Below are 18368 nucleotides of genomic sequence, written 5' to 3'. Positions count from 1 at the left end.
TGATAAACTTTGCCGTTCTTCCTTCCGGAATTGACGTAATCGATCAGCACATCCCCAAATTTCAGTCTATATGCTTATTAGAAATAGTTGTTTTGGGGTGGGTGAATCGTTAGGCAAAATGCCTTGTGGTATTTGTTGTGGATAACTCTTTAATTAGCTTTAACTCAAGAGTTGAAGCATTGCCTTCAAGCCCAGTCAAGGTTAATTTTGCCTTTTGTTCTTTCAGGATTGAGAAAATAAAGTAACAGTCAAGTATTGGGTTCAATGATATCCACTAATCCCCTCCCCTCAAGTGTGCTTTAATCAGAATCAATCAATCATCATAATCATCATCATCATCATGGTTGTGATTCGAAGAATCTGTAGAGTGACAGAAAAAGTGCCGAGCAATGTTTCTGTTCCTTTGCTTTCTGAGCTGGAATCTCACTAAGGTCAACTTTATCCTTCAGCCTTCCAGGGCTGATAAAACTTGGAAGGTACCTACCTTCCAAGTACGGAAATCAATATCGTCTTCTACGCTTTCCCTCATTGTGTCTATTTTAGAAATGACTGCAAGTGTTGTGAGCATCATCATCTCCTGCATCATGTTATGTAAAACAAGGAAGGCCATAAAGGACAGTTTTTATTTTGGTTCACTGGCAGAGAATCTTAATTATTACAATAATAATATGGTTGTGTGTTAAACAAATAGAAGTTAGGGGTAATGTTACTATGTGGGTTATGGCTTCAAGGAGCAACCATATTAACCAATAGGCTCTGTAAGTTCTTGCAGTAACCCTAATAACTTTATCTGTAAGAGGAAATACTAAAAGGGGCAAACTGGAATGGTTTTTATAGCCTTCTACCTGTGGGGATATTTAAGCTCAATATTTTAGCGTGGCATATGAAACCAGTCAATAATCCAGTGTTTCTTGGAGCCTGATGTCAAGCAGTAAATTTGTTTCCAGCAAATCAAAACTACCATCTGGTTTCGATACCTGCCTGAAGTTAAGGCACCTTACCTACGTTGATTGTGCTCATACGGAATGCTTGAATTCTTGATGTCCCATTTGAGTTGTCTGCAGTAAGACTAAAACTCTATGCGCTGAGTTGGGAAATTATTAGATTCACAACCATCAACTGGATGGCTACCACATCCACCCTCCTTCTATTCTGATACGATGTCATTACTTTGCATACATTATGATGTTGCTAGATTATGACAACACCTTACTTCTGCTCTATGGCTCTACACCTTTCTCTCTCTCTCTCACACACACACACACACACATACACACACACACATCATCACACAAGGTTAAAGTCACTACAACAGCAACTCCCACTTCTACTACTGCTGCTGCTTTGAAAGCCACAACACCAGTGATATCAACAACAATAAAATTCTTTTGTTACTAAAGTCCGAAATATATTCTTGTCAACGAAACAATAAAATTATCTAAGAAAATCTATCATTTTCAATGACCTTTCAGCTTGATATATAATACAGTAACACTTTTGAGTACAGATATGTTTTCAATACAGAAGGAGTCGCTCTTTCCTTATTTTTATGCTGCTTTGTTTTATTTGTTTTCAATTTTATTTATTTTACTGTGACATGATATCGTTATTTGGATAATAGTTTCTTATACAAGCAGAAGGTCAATGTCTCTATTGAGGAGGAGGTGGACAGCCAACCAAATCTTCTCTAGGGATCGTGAGAATGTAGCAATCTTTCTGGTATTCAGGACACAACTTGGGAATTTTGTCTTTATCTTGACAATGTACTTTTCATTCTTTTTTCTTTTATTCATTTATTCGTTTGTCATTTGACTGCAGCCATGCTGGAGCACTGCCTTTAGTCAAACAAATCGATCCCAGGACTTATTCTTTGTAAGCCTAGTACTTATTGTATCGGTCTCTTTTGCCGAACCACTAAGTTACGGGAACGTAGACACACCAGCATCGGTTGTCAAGCGATGGTGGGGTGACAAATACAGACACACAAAATCTTTCTCTTACAACTCCATTGTAGTCTTACTGGAAACTGAAGTAGTGGCATGGCTACGAGGGTATTTAGTGTATGCATCAGTGACTACTAACCAATTATGCCTTATAAAGTTGATGGCATGATTTACATGCAAACAAGACCAAAGCTTTTTGGGCATTATCCATGGATGAATTGCTGGTTTAGGTGGTGCCTTTCTGTGCAGTGGTGGCAAAGATCCATGATTTCCGCATCAATGTTTGGCCAGTATACTGCCGTCTACACTAATTGCTTCATCCATTGCATACCGAGATGAATTGTGTGTAGCAGTTGTAAGATTCGTTCTTGTAGACTGGTAGGAATGACTAGTCTTCTACTGTACAGTAAACATTTGTGACACATGCTCAAAGATTGGAATTGCTCTGCTGGATCATCAGAGTCAATATGTGAAGGCCAACCGTGTCTTGTAAAATGCATCACTTGTGCCAAAACTGGATCTTTGGAGGACTCCTTCCTGACTAAAGTTTAATCTATAGGCTGGACTTGTAAACTAATTGCTTCAATTGCACACACAACGTTGGTATCATCCATGGCTTCCTCCCCATTAGAGATGGAGTCCTCTCTAACAGGAAGGCGGCTAAAATCATCTGCATTCTGGTTACTTTTTCGATACTCTATGACATAGGAAAACTGGTTGAGAAAGAGTGCCCAGTGAGCCAATCGACTGACAGCCAAACCTAGCACCGGCTTGTTAGGGCCAAAAATTGACAGGAGTGATTTATGATCCGTTACCAGAATGAATGATCTGCCAAAAGCGTTCTTTCTGCGTTGAGATGCAGAAATGAGCTTGGAGACGTTAGCAATTGGTTTTTCATCTCCATTATGCTCCAATACCAATACTGGATGTGTCACATGCTATTTCCAATGGCACAGCAGTATTAAAATGAGCCATAACTGAATCGGATGTAGGGTTGTCCTTCAACTTCAGGAAAGTGGCTTGTTCCGGTTCACCCCAATTCCACTCAACTTCATCACGCAAGAGCCTGTGGAGAGGTGAAGCAACTATAGAAAAACTAAGTTGCAAAAACTTTGAATAGAATTGCACTGATCCCCAAAATGACTGCAACAAATTCGTAAGGGCGTACCTGCAGTTGGTGATGTCTGTTTCTTTTGGACTGGAACAACCGGAGTACCCCATTCATTGAATTGAACCAGAGTCCAAATTCCTTTCTTTATGCCAGCATTAATAGCTTGAGTTAAATCAGCTTGGAGAGTGAAAGGAACAGACCTTGGTTTGCAGAAAACAGGTTTAACATTGGATTTGAATTGCACATCCAGCTCAAAACCTTGAAGACAGCCCAACCCTGGCTTGAACAACTCCACATATTCATCGCAAAGTTTCCAACATGACTCTTGCAAATGTGCATCTACTTCGCGGAGATGTGAAGCTAGCACCTTTACTTCCATGTTAGATTCCCTGGAAAACAGAAGATCGTCAGTTCAAATCTTTAGCTTTGTAATAGCATCCCGTCCTAATAAGTTCAAAGTTTGAACTTTGGAAACATGGTACGTGATGGCACAAGTTTTATCAGCATGGGGTTCAACACTAGTTTGACCCCTGAAAGTACCTACGATTGGAAGAGCGTATTTGTTAGCCGATTGATACGGCAAGGTTGCTGGTTGAAGTTCCAGTTTTCCCATTTCTGACCATAATTCTTCTGAAATGAAGTTTCCTCCTGTCACAGTATCCAGTTCCATGTGCACCAGCTTGGAATGGATATGGACTGGAACAAGTAATTAAGGAACCCTGCAAGAATTATCAGAAACAGTAGAAAGGTTACAAATTTCTAGACTTCTTACTGTATTATCAGAATTACTAGGATTTTGCAACCGTACTTTCTTCCAGCATACTGACTCTAAGTGCCCTTGAATCTTGCAATAATTACAAGTAGCATTTTTGAAATGGCAGTCGGGAGCAAGATAAGTTTTCCTGCAGCGGTAACACTTCTGTTTCAACTTGTCTTCGGTTGGCTTAGAACTTGCCGTCTTTTTACCTGTAGATTTAAAACATTTAACCTTTTGTACCTGCATAGGAATAGAATCGTAGACGATTTCTTTAGCAACTTTAGCCGCATTCTCTGTCTCAATAGCGACTTCAATTGTTTGATTGAATGTAAGTTCATTGGTATTGATTTTGAAAAGCACTTTTAGCACAGCTTTGTTATTGACTGAGCAAATGAAACGTGTTTGCAACGCTTCATCCAGAGGATCCTTGATTGATGTAAAATCACAGGTAGCAGCAGCCTGGCGAATAGGAGTAGCTAATTCTTGAATTGACTCACCCACTTTGCACTTCATGTCACTCCAGAAGTGAAATTTCTCACACACAACAAATCATTTCGGATCAAATTGTTGCTTCATGTAGTCGAAGATTTGGTCCATTGTAAGATCATTGATGTCTCTTGGAGGTGTTGCTTGTATTGCCAGATTGGATAACATCTTGTACATAGTAGAAGTTTAATTGGTAAGGAAAACTTTAGGTTTCTTACTGTCAGGAACTGAATGCACCTTGGTAAAAGTGCAAAACCTTGACCAGTCCATAGCTCCGTAGTAGAATTGAATGCAGAAAAACTGGGCATGGCAACTTGAGGAGTAGAAATGACTGACTCAACCCCAGCACTTGTGGAAGCTTTTCCAATCATCTCTTGTAAGATTTTCATTTGCTCTTCATGACAGTGCTGTTGTTCTTTACTTTGTCCTTCGTAATGGTGTTCTTGATCTTCCGAGCATTTCTCTTGAATGGAAATTTGTTGAAGTTCGACAAGCTTTTCCATTTCGCAACATATGGTAAGCAATGCTGATTAAATCAAACAGCATATCTCATCCTTATTGCTAAAATAACTCTGTTATGCTTTAATACAGAATTATTAACTTGGATTACATTACTCGAATGCAAAAATGCATACTGATTTAAAAAAAAAGAAGCAGAACCTAAAAATCCACGTGCAAAAAGTATCATGTCACTTACGAAAGAAACCAGTATGCAAATTAGAAGGCAGTCAAAAGTTCACTTTAAAAGGACTCAAGGTGAACGCACGAAATAAAGCAGAGTCACTAAACTTGGTTTGATACTTAGTCAGATCATAGAATTAAATTAGAGTAATATAACATTATGCAAGTCTGAGGATATGCCACTAATGTAAAAAGCTGCTAATATGGTTTTTTTCACCTGAAATTGTTTTAATGCCATTGCACATAAAAAGGAAAAAAAGAGTGATAATGAAACAATTGTAACTGGTTATCAAAGATGTCTTCTCATTGGGATTATATTTTACTCTTTGCTAGACTCACATGTTGGACTATATCAGGAGTTTCTTTACCAGTGGAATTTCAATCTTCTTTGAAACTCCAGTTCAAGAGTGGGGATATCTAGAAGCTTGGGTTGAGTGCTGCATTGGAAATACTCCAATGTTCCTCTCAACCCCTTTCAGGACCATAAAATATATATTATCTTTTAACATCTGTCTTCCATGCTTGTATAGGTAGAATGGTTTGACAAGGGCTGGCAAGCCAGAGTGCTGCACCAGGCTCCATTTTCTGTTTTGGGATGGTTTCTCTTCCTAATACCAACCGCTTTACAGAGTGTGGACTGGGCGCTTTTTACGTGGCATGAGCACGAGTGCATTTTACATGGCACCAACATCAGCAAGGTTGTTAAGTAACTTGTGGGATGAAGACCCCCTCAGCTAGGAGAGAGAGAGAGAATGGAACTGTGGGAAGTGGCTTTGTGCCACATAGAAGTATAATAGAGGGATCAAACAGGATGTCCCATAAGAATGTGAAGGAAGATGTTTAGGGATGAGGACGATTGGCTTGCAAATGATTGTGAAAGAAATTGGTAGACTGGGTATCATAGATATATGTACACACACACACACACAGAAACGTCCTCTTCATTAAGCATTCATATTTTGATGCAGACATGGATTGAACAGTTTGACAGGATCTGATGTTTAAAACCATATCAGTAGCAGCTGAAAATTGTCTAGTAAGTCAGAATGTTGGTTGCACGTTCCTGCCTAATTGGGTTTTGTCAGTGGCATCCACTGGTAACCATATGCTAAGACAAAATTTGTTGCTCTTCAATATAAGAAAACTTCTATTGCTTATAATGGATGTTTGTCCAACTGAGCAGCTAACTGCATTACCTGATATTTTTCAGTCACTATTTTCCTTTACATAATAATGTCTGATAGCTTTCTTAGGGTGATGTTCTAAAAAAATTTAGTGTGCATAGAGTACATTAAGCAATTCTTGAACCTCTTAACAATACCTCTCCTGAACTGAAGGTTTCTGGTTGGCTAAAAGATTATACCTCATGAGGTCATGACAAGTTATTTAAACTTAGAGATCTTTAAGGAAAAGGAAGCATTACTTCAGTTCTAGCTAATAATAGTTTCTGTTTTCTTTTTTATATATATTTGGTTAAATAGGATTCTTTAGATTGAAAAAGGATTTGGACCTTGATATAAAGACTTCAGTGGTTCATTCAGTCTAAGTTAAATTAAAGTAATAATGACTGAAGTTAATCCTTTAGAAACACCGCCCACATGGAAACCGATAATTTATTTAGTGCTAACATAATTTAATGAAGTATCTAATTTCATTAGAATTATTAATGCAGTGATAAAAAACTTATATTAAAATATTACTGAATTCATCTAACATTCTCCCAAATGCCCCCAAGGGGCATTGGCTCTGCTGTCAATGAGGCCTAATTTGTAGTAGGGAAGGATATATGGAAAATGTAATTGCTAGAATAAGAATAGGATAGAGAAAATGCAAAGAGTTTTTACCTCTGTTTGCAACAAAAGGTCTTTCTCTCTCCGAGCGAAAGGAAGATTGTACGATGCATGTATATGAACATCAGTTGAGCATGGGAGTGAGATGTGGGCCCTGAATGCAGATGACATATAAAGGCTAGAGAGGAACGAGGCGAGTATGCTTTGCTGGATGATGTGTAATGTAAGTGTACAAGTATAACAGTGGTAGTGTATAGAGAAAGAAGTTGGGCATTGGAGGAATTAGATGCAGTGTGCAAGAGAGAAGACTGCTCTGGTTTGGGCATGTGATGTGTATAGATGTAGGCAGCTGCATAAAGAAGTGCTGATTACTTAAAGTGGATGGAACTAGTGGAAGAGGGAAACTCAGAAAGACACGGGATGAAGTACTGAAGGCCAATCTCTGAATGAGCCTCACAAAGGAGATGATAAAGGACCGAGATATCTAGCACCTGGCTATACTCAAGAAGAGCCGTCCACCACAGCAGAATTGTTAATGTTCAGCTGAAGGGGGTTTTGCCTTGCAAGTGCCCTTGTGCAGGTCCATGTAAAAAGCACCGAGCTCCCTGTAAAGTGGTTGGTGTTAGGAAGGACATTCAGCCACAGAAACCAAATCAGACTGGAACCTGGTGCAGCTTTCTATCTTGCCAGCTCTGATCAAACCATCCAATCCATATCCAAATGGAAAACAGACATTAAATGATGGTGATAAGCAAGTAGAAGAGACAACTTTGAACACGTTTTGCTCTTAAACAAATACTTCACAGTTGTTGCTGAAGGAGTGAGAAATCATTATGTAGATATATATATGGATAGACAATGAAATCTTAGCATCTTCCAAAAAAGAATTACTAGTGTTCATTAGTCAGATATGTCATTCTCATTGCCTCTGTAAAAAGCACCATCTGATCATGGCCGTTTGCCAGCCTTGTCTGGCACGTAAAAAGCACCCACTACACTCATGGAGTGGTTGGTGTTAGGAAGGGCATCCAGCTGTAGAAACATTGCCAGATCAGACTGGGCCTGGTGCAGCCTTCTGGCTTCCCAGACCCCAGTTGAACCGTCCAACCCATGCCAGCATGGAAAGTGGACGCTAAATGATGATGATGAATTAGGTGTTATCAATTTTTTTTTTTTGGTATTAATGCTCATCTCTGTTAATAAGGTTTGACGTGTATGGAAACAAGTGTTGAGCAAAATAATGTCTGAGAAACGGTGACATTCAGGACTTCCTGAATGGCATTAGAGTGAAACAGTCATACTAGGAGAATCTTTAACTGTGACGGGAGAGCTTAACTATAAACCCACAACAAGTGATAAATACAAAATGCATAGTTATATACCATGACACAATGTAATTATGTAGCAAGTTGTTGGTGTCATAAATAACTGAAGTCACAGATAAGCAGTGACACCTTTTACATAAACTGGGTGATTTGCGTGAGTGCTTTTTCTTGTTTTCTCTTAATACTTGCCTGACAATAAAAGATAAAAATACTTTACAAACTAACTTGATTTACAAAAAAAAAAAAAAAAAATTCATAATTTAAAATAAACAGGTAGCAACTAATTACCAACAAGCCTCTATAAATAAACTTTAAAATAATGGAACAAGTCATGATGTAACTTAGAAAATTGGCACAAAATAATTCATCTATAATAATAATAATAATAATAATCCTTTCTACTACATGGCCTGGAATTTGAGGGTAGGGGGGGGGATAGTTGATTACATCAATCCCCAGTGTGCAACTGGTACTTAATTTATCGACCCTGAAAGCATGTTGAAAGAATGCAGTGGCTCTCATGGCTTCTGATCTTAACTGATTGGAAGTTTTATCATGTACATTGATAGGCTACAATATTCTGCTCAATACCACATATTTGCTTGTCAGTTGTTTGACTGTTAACCAGTTGAGCATGTCCCTTCGTGGCTGACGATATGTGCATCTCTGATCACTTGCAGAAGTAGTGGAGTGGGGAACATCATAGCTGTGTGTTGAGAGGAATTCTTTGGGGTTTGAATAAACCTTGAACAAACCTTATTCAGGGACCTTTTGAGCAGGATGAGCTACTCAACCTGAAGAAAATTCCAACTGCAAGGTCATGTGCTGTTTATGTTGATATAAGATCACCATGTTGTGTGCACATGTGGTCATGATGGGGATATTGGGCTTCGTATAATTGTACCCCAGTGTTACTTTGGTGGTCTGAGTTGCTCTCTTACTCAATAGCAATAAAAAGTAGCAACTTTCAGAGGAAGAATTTCAGAATTAGTCAAAATAATAAATCTATGTCAACAAGCATTTTTGTATCATCACCTCTTTCATTATCCCTTACCGTCACCTTTGATATGAGTTGAATGTTGTTTTCCATACTGCTAAGGGTTAGGTATGGCATTTCAATCCTGCATACTATTTCCTGAGGGTTGAGCTGAAGATTTTAGAGTTCATTAAAAAACATAGTTAAATGAAATACAACACATATCGTTCCAAATTTTTATATTTTATTTACTATTTGCTATAGAAAAATTACACAGTTTAACAGTTTCTATCAAATCTTTGTTCCTCTGATATCTTACACAAACAGTAGAACAGCTGCTTGAAAACAAACAAAACGAACAAACAAACTGAATAACTGAGTTAAGGCATGTTTTTAGTTCAAGGCTCTGGGCTTGTTCCTTCAGTGAATCAACAATATTGTAGTAAATATTATGCTATTAAATATTTTGGCATATTGTGGGGACAGTAACTAAATTGTCAGTTGGGTTATACAGTGAAGCATTAGAAAAACTCCAAAAAAGATGTCCTAGTACATGAGATGTCTTGACTGTCATGGTATTTTACCAGAATGAAAACAAGAAATTATTACAAATGCAAAATAACTGGGGTCATTATTTATGAGAAGTTGAAATTCAAGTGCTTATAGTTTTCCAACAAAGGCATCAACTTCATGGAAATTATTGGTTTGGTAAAAGTTTGTTTGATAATGTTAAAATATATGTTGAATTTATTCAATGGATCCTTCATAAACCTAATTTTTCTGCCTTGTTACACACACACTCACACACACACACACACACACGTATAAATTCAACAGATTATTAACATTATCAAACAAGCCTTTTTATTAAGTTCAAGCCTTTGTAGGAAAACTATAAACACTTGAATTTTAACTTCTCGTTAATAATGAACCTTGTTATTTCATATTTGTATGTTCCTGTCTTCACATTACATACACACACACACACGCACACACACAAACCAATATTTTATAATATATAGAATTATGTCAGAGGAATGAAGAGTGGTTAATACATGTAGAGGATATGTTTTTTTGTTTTCTATTGAAACTGAAACTTGAGTTGTAAGACAAATTCTCAGCTTCAATTTTGATAAAAAACAAAGAAAAACATATCAATTTAATGTCCATGTTTCCCTGCTTCTATGGAATTTGTTGAGGTAGATTTTCTACAGCCAGATGCCGTTCTTGTTGCCAACCCTCATATCCAAATGAGGTAATATTTTCCCATGACCAGATAAGTTTTCATGAAAATTTGGAAATGAATAACACTGCTTGCATAACAATGAGACTCATTTACAACTGTCACACAGTGTTGAGGCAAGGAGACAGTAATACAAGCATGCACATACATATAGGATGCTTCTTTCAGTTTCCAGCATTCACAAGGATTCAGTGAAAGACACATATAATATGTGTGAGTATAGCTCTGACCTTTGACTTGACATCATGTGATTGTTGTAAATGACTGCCATTGTCATTCCTTTCCAATATTTGGCAAAAGCATGTCTGTTGCTTTGTGTGGATACAGGAAAGGGCATCTGGTGTGGAAAATCTGCCATCCAACTCAATGCAAGCATAGAAAAGCATGGGGACATTAAGAGGATGAATATTAATGTTTATGTATGTGCGTTTTGTTTATAAAGTACTAAAATTTGAGTAACAAAAACACACACACAATTAATAAAATCTGAGAAACAAAAACATCAAAACAAAATTTTTTCTTAAAAATAAAAATTAAAAAAAAAAAGAAAAAAAAAAAGATTTCCTTGCACCTTTGAAATTTAAGAATTAAAAAAAAAATTAATGAAAAGTCAGTTTGAAAAGTACCAGATGAATCTGTTCATCTTATAAAACAAATAGATGAGTTTGGCCATCATTTATACATGAGCTTGGATTTTGGTATAAATCTACAGTGGATCCAAACTCAGTTTTAAGATTAATCTTCTCCAAGGATATTTTTTTAGCTGACCCCTTTTTGATAATTAGAAACAATGCTCGTGTGAAATAATTTATGGGTTAAAAATAAAAGATGTTAAAAAAATTCTTGATAGGGATTGAAATTTGAGGTGAAGTAAATGTTAAATCATAGAACATTTTCTTTAATTGATGCCATGTAGAAAGAGAGGAAAACTTGGAATGGAATTCTAGAAAATTCTGTCAAAAAAACAAAACAAAAACAAAAAAAACAAAATCCTGCATAAGGCTTATTTGGAATGTGTTGCTTCAAATTATAAATCTTGATTTGACATTTCTCTACGGCCAGCAGAGAAAGAAAGTCCTAAAACTGTACAGCAGTTACTGGCAGATGAATCGGGGGGGGGGGGAATGAACAGACAGGAACACAGGAGAATGGATTAATTTTTATCTTTCTTCACTTCTTTGTGGTCTTTCTTCTTTCTGAAAAAAGAAGAAAACCCTTTCTTTTTTTTCTCCTTTTCTAGTTTTGAATTATCATCATCATCTTCAAATGTCTGAGGCATGAATTGATGACTACCAAGATCTGTGGTACTTTCAACTGAGCTGGATGACATAGGCCGCTGAAAGAAATTTACACAGATATGTAGAAGAAATACATGTACATAACATACAAGTGAATCAATTAATCACCAATAATCACCAAATAACACATTTAACAGCAGCTAAATGGGAAATCCAAACATTACTGTTACAAGCTGTAATTTTTTATAAGATAAGAGGAAGAGCCAGGGAAAACCCTGACAAAACTGACTAAAAATGTTTTAACCACTTGACCACAACAAAAGCATTACCTTTTAACCCATCCAAACAAAAGTTAGCCCCTCTGCTAAGTCCTCCTTAATACCTTGTTATTTCATTCTGCCTCAGTTCCTAGAGCATAAACTTTTTATATTCAGCATACATTACTCTTCAATAAACCATAATCACCCCCTCCCCACTTGTTATATATCTTTATCATAAGAAAAGGAAAGAAAGTACTAAAAATTTGATAAAGATTTTTATGATTTGTACTCTAGTTAGTTTGTAGCTTATATATTATAATAATATATTATACCTTTTTTTTTAGTTAATAGTATGCAAGTATTTCACTGTATATCTCTGACAATTCTTAAACACATAAATATAAAAAGAAGCAACAGACCAAGAAACCTCCATGGTGCCTAACAGCAGACACCACCCTCTATCCATTTTCTCCCATCACTGTTTTTGGGAGGGCAACGGAGGGAGAGTGCTCAGCCACTTCTTCCATAGAATCCTATCAGAAGAATCTGTCATTAGACTTTTCATTTTCAATTGGATTCTCAAGCATGACCATTAGATATTACTCCAGCTATCTGTTTCTTGGTCTACCCCAAGGTCTCTTGCCAGTTGACTTGGCTTGATGACTCCATCTTGCAATTTTTTCCTGTAATATTCTGATCACATGTCTGTAACACTGGAGCTGTGTCCTTTCAATGTGAAGTAGTGGCTTGACCCAGAGAGACACCCTGGTCTTCAAGCTGTGTACCCTGTTGGTTAATGTCACTCTAGAGACCCTCCAGAGGAATCCCATTCCATAACTATCATACTCTTTCAGTCATTAACAAAACATTCACGACCATAAGTGGGACAAGCATGTAAGCCCAACTGAACAGAGCAAGTCTTGCTTTTTTTTCTTTTTTTTACCAAATTCTCCTCTTCTGAGAATCAAATACTGAAATTGGCACATTATTTTAGACACAGCAGGAAGAGTCTCTGCACCAATCATCAACAAGAAAACTAATTAAATGACAAACAAAATGAACAAACACCTTAGTAACATTAGGTCATTAAACTTTTAAAGCAATTATTAGTATTTATTTTGTTGTTAACTATTATGTTTCTATTTTTAAAATAAAAAAAAAAATGTATCAAAGCAAGGAATCATTAAGCAAAATATTGCATGCATGCACACACACTCCAATGACAACTGCTTGAAACTTAAGAGAAAGAACTGAACAAAATATTTACCCTTTGAAGTGCTTCAATGTCTGCAAGAAGAAGGAAAAATTATATTGTCATTTAAAATATACAGAAAATAATTTTTTTTTAAATACCTAAAGTTGAAGTCTTATGAATCATACTTCTAAATCTTATATGAGAGAAAATTGATAAATTGTTGTCATGAACACACACAAATTTTTCTTTATATACATTCACAACTGGAATCAAAATACACTGACCTCTAAACACACAATTTTGTATGCCTTAGTTATAGTTCAGCAACTCTTATGCTAAGGGACTAAAATAATTCAGTAAAACTAATTTAATCTGTATGTTTGTTACAATCACTTGCCAAGACACATCCAGTGTCCTGGGGTGAGTGAAGGATAACAGAAATTACAGTTTGACTGAAAGCTTGGGGAGGGGAAGAGGCAGAAACAGTAGTGAAATATCTTCATGTAATACAAATGAATAGGGTTTTTCTAAGGATGTGGGCAGTACTTGTCAGCGCAATCTTTTAGATTTCTCTGAGGCATGGTTCTCCTGAGATATTATCTATATGTCTGACATCCATTTTTTATCATACATAGGGCACCTACAATTGCAAGAACAGTTCTCGCTTTAAGATGCCAGATCTTTTGTATTTCAATTTCCAGGTCCTTACATTTACTTAATTTGTCAAATTCCGTTTCAGATAAATTTTTATCAGTGGGAACACTTCTATTAATCTACAAGTGTTTTCTTCTCTGTCTTTAATAATTATGTCTAGTCAATTAGCCTGGATCGTTGTGTCAGTATTGACTGGAAAATCCCAGAGGATAGTGACATTTTTACCTCCAACAACTGGCTCAAGTTGATGTTCATACCAGTAAGCGTGAGTGCTCATTTTGTAGTGTTTACATATTTTCTAATGTAAAAACTATCCTACCCTATTGTGGTGATTTTTGTATTCATTTGGTGTCAGCACAGGACTGGTCTGTTGTTTCATTAAATGTATCTCAGAATCTGCATTTAGGGTCAGAACCATCTTGAAGAATGTTAGCCTGGTAGTTTAGTTGTAAGAAAGCTTTGATCTTGGGCTGCCAATACAAAACCTTCAGTCTCTACTTTCAGCCACAAACTTCTCAACCACTGATGGGTTGTTGCTTGGTTTACATCAGCATTTTGACTTCGAAGTATATACTGTCCATGCAGAAGCTTCTGGCTCCACTACACCTCAATTTGTTTCTACCTGTTCTTTTTTTGCAGTTTGCTTGTTTTCAGGGTTAATGCCAAGTTCCCTTGCAAATTTTCAAACTTTCTTGACAATAGAAAGTGGCTTTTTGCTGCTTTCAAGTTTATTATTATTCTAGTGCATGCTAATTTAGTTAGCAGCTATTATATCTTGAGGTCTGGAGTCTCTTCAAATCTCAAAATTGCACCTAGAAAGTTCCCTTCTGAGGTACAAGTCCAGGCAAGGTTGTTTATGGAAGACCAGCAGTAGCCCAGACATTCCTATGTGATGTTATTCAAGGGAAAAGGCAAAAGCCAATACAGCTTGGCATCACAACTCACTTCTACAGCTGAGTGAACTGTGAAATAAAGTGACTTGCTCAAGAACACAACACACAACCCAATCCAGGAATCAAACTCACTACCTCATGACTATGCTCTAATCATGTGCCTCAATAGTATGGTCAGTTTTTATGGCAAAGTCCCATAAGATCTTGTAATTCTCATTTTTTATCTGTTTTGTGTTCACACTAATTTTCTGTCGTTTTGAATCCACATATTTGTCTAATATCCCAAATCACTCTTTTTCCTGTTCAGTCATGTCTGCACTTGTACTCCTTTTGTGCTTGTATACTGCACCCACTTAAAAGGTGATTAATACTCTCAATGCTTTGAGATACTTGTTCCAATTTCTTATAGACTGAGCTAAAATCTATCAAAATTCAACTCTGCCTTTCATATTTTCTGCATGATAAATAAAGTTAGTGAATTAGCAGAGCTGTTAGAGTATCAGATAAGAGGCCTTGTGGTACTAATTCCTGTTCTGTGTGTTCTGTATTCAAATTTTATTTCCTGTGGCTAACAACTCTTAACTGAAATAAAATTAATAGAAATGTCAGTTTTTTTCTTCTTTGGATGATAGGATGAACTGTGATGTGAGAAAGTAAGTGGAGTTTCTTTGAAAGATTAAAAAAAAAAATGCATGAAATATACAAACCATTATTTTCTGGGGGTTTTTGCGACAATGAACTGTAATTACTGGTGGCATCCCAGGAATCAGAAGTCTCTTTGGATATGAAACCGTCTTTACCTGGGAGAACATAATATAGCAACATTTTTAAAGCTGTAAACTTAATTTTTGTAGGAAAGAGATGCAGTAGAGCTTGAGAGGTAGTGTATATTACTGGTACAATTATATTAAGTTGAACATAAGGCATTTCAACCTGAATGAATCTGGACTCAAAAAAGCAAAAACTAAAACTAGACTTAGTAGTGCAACTAGTGTAATCTAGAGTTTTACTATTTCTTTCTCCTCTGACATTCTAAACCTCTGCATTTAACTATATTTTCTACAGAACTGTCATTTCTGTCATCACTGCTGCAGTTATCAACCTCATTTCATTTAAAAAATTTTTTATTTATTTCATCTAGTTTCAGCTCACGAGCTGTGGCCCTGCTGGGGCACTACTATTTGGTGTTGCTACATGATATTATTTCATAAATGCTTTTTAGCAATTGAACATTTGGTGCATGAGAGAGTTTGATGCAGCTGTCCTCATCTGCACCTCCTGCCGCGAAGTTGGTTCATCTGGGACACCTGACAGGAAGAGGTTCAGCTTTATTTTGAAGACACCTACATCCACCCCATGCAGGTCTCTCAGGTCCTTCGGGAGGATATTGAAGAGCTATGGACCTCTGAAGCCCAGGCTATTGCAGTATCTTGTCCTACATCTTGATGGCAAATTTGGAGTCCTTGGCACTATGCAGTGGCGCCCAGTTCTGGCATTTGTGTAACTCTCGATGCCAAAGTTTGGGACAAGTCCTTCTAGGATCTTCCAGATGTATATTATGGCATATCTTTCTCACCTACGCTCTAAGGAATAGAGTCTTTCCCAATAGCTTATATGCTGCATAGAGGCTATCTTCTTTGTTGGATTGCCTCAAGTTCTGAGATTAATTTGACACTGGTTGGTGACCATAGCTGAGAGCAATATTCAAAGTGGCTTAGGACAAGTGTCCTCCAGAGGACCATCATGGTTTCCTGGTCTCTTGTTCTAAAAGTTCTAAGAATCCATCTGGTCAGCCGCCTACATTTCATTGCCAATTTAGCAACATGCACATAAAAGGTTGCATCATTACTCATGTAAATGCCCAGGTCTCGCACTGATTGAGCCTCTGGGATTGCAATCCCTCCAAGTCCAGTGTATTTATTGTGTATTGCATTTAGTATTGCATGCTGATAGCACAAAGCTTGAAACTTTTCTATGCTCATGTTTACTTTTCTATGTTATCATGGGCAAGATGAGTGTATTTTGGGGGCAGAGTTCTCTTTAGTTGGATGTCTTTCTTGTCAACAAGCCCCACTTGTGAGATAACTTCCCTGTTTATCAAACAGCTCAGACTTGTTTATGTGAATAACTGGAAACAAATATCAGCATATAAAGATATGAAGCTGATACAGTTAAACAGACACAGCTGATTGCGAGTGAATGGATTCTGATAAATAACATGACTCCAAATTTAATCTATAATAATCTATGATAATACCTATTTCTTTATTACCCACAAGGGGTTAAACATAGAGTGGACAAACAAGGACAAACATAGGTATTAAGTCGATTACATCGACCCCAGTGCGTAACCGGTACTTAATTTATTGACCCCGAAAGGATGAAAGGCAAAATCGACCATGGCGGAATTTGAACTCAGAACGTAACGACAGACGAAATGCCGCTAAGCATTTCGCCCAGCGTTCTAATGTTTCTGCCAGCTCACCGCCTATGATAATACCTTTTCATTATAACCTAACTATTTGAAAGAGATCCACCTACCACAAAAAATTTTGACTGAACAGAGACTATATAAATCTAAGGTGAACAAAAAAGAAATTATATACATGCATATTTCACACGCACTCACATAGTCCCATTGAGCAAGTGTCTTCTACGGTGTCAAGCTGACCAAAGCATTGTGATATTGTTTGGTAGATAGAAACTGAAAGGAGCCTGTTGTATATACATATATCTGTGTGTGTGTGAATGTTTGTGTCTATATTTGTCCCCCACCACCACTTGACAACCAGAGTTGGTGTGTTTATTTTCCCATAATTTAATGGTTTGGCAAAAGAGACAATAAATACCAGGCTTAAAAGTATAAGTAGTAGGCTTGATTTGTTTGACTAAAAATTTTTGAAGATTATACTCCCAGTATGGCCCCAGCCTAACAAATGAAACCTGTAAAAGACACACACACAGTGTTTATTGTTTACTTGCTTCAGTCATTAGACTGTGGCCATGCTGGGGCACAGCCTTGAAGAATTTTAATCAAACAAATTGACCCAAGTAATTTTTTTTGAAGGACGTTAAACGATGTTGAAATACAAGAGAGATTATTATTCAAGTTCTGTCCTCATAAAATTTATCTGCATGTTCACAGTATTTAAATGTAAACAGTTCAACAGGAATTTCAAATGTTATGTATAAACCAAATATATATATGCATATCCGTATATATACGTATCTATACGTGTAAATATACGTATATATGTGTATATATATAAATATATATATATATACGTATATATACATATATGTATATATAAATATATACATATATATGTGTATATAAATATATACATATATACGTATATATAAATATATACATATATACGTATATATAAATATATACATATATACGTATATGTATATATAAATATATACATATATACGTATATATATACGTATATATATATATATATATAAATATATACATATATATGTGTATATAAATATATACATATATACGTATATATAAATATATACATATATACGTATATGTATATATAAATATATATATAGATACGTATATGTATATATAAATATATACATATATACGTATATGTATATATAAATATATACGTATATATACGTATATATACGTATATATACGTATATATACGTATATATATATATATGTATAAATATATACATATATACGTATATATATATATATATAATATATAATATATTATATATATACATATATAGGCGCAGGAGTGGCTGTGTGGTAAGTAGCTTGCTAACCAACCACATGGTTCTGGGTTCAGT

At 36.2% G+C, this 18368-nt stretch overlaps 1 protein-coding gene across 5 annotated transcripts in view; it reads right to left on the bottom strand.

The window, feature by feature from the left end:
* Positions 1–11271: 11271 nt before the first annotated feature.
* Positions 11272–18368, bottom strand: part of LOC115216340 (spectrin beta chain, non-erythrocytic 1) — a 242972-nt gene continuing 235875 nt past the window's right edge. For 4 of the 5 annotated variants that reach the window (XM_029785570.2, XM_036506462.1, XM_036506464.1 and 1 more), the window contains 3 exons: positions 15260–15352; positions 13078–13097; positions 11272–11648 (listed from right to left, as the gene is read on the bottom strand). In XM_029785570.2, coding sequence (XP_029641430.1) covers positions 11466–11648; positions 13078–13097; positions 15260–15352 — 296 coding nt within the window. In that variant the 3' untranslated portion in view covers positions 11272–11465. The remainder of the gene's footprint in view (positions 11649–13077; positions 13098–15259; positions 15353–18368) is intronic. The other variant, XM_036506463.1, reaches the window with a different exon arrangement.

This window comes from Octopus sinensis, linkage group LG10, assembly GCF_006345805.1.
Source record: "Octopus sinensis linkage group LG10, ASM634580v1, whole genome shotgun sequence".
Lineage (NCBI taxonomy): Eukaryota > Metazoa > Mollusca > Cephalopoda > Octopoda > Octopodidae > Octopus > Octopus sinensis.
The sequence above is the reverse complement of the archived record's forward strand: the minus strand, read 5'-3'. Positions and strand labels throughout refer to the sequence as shown.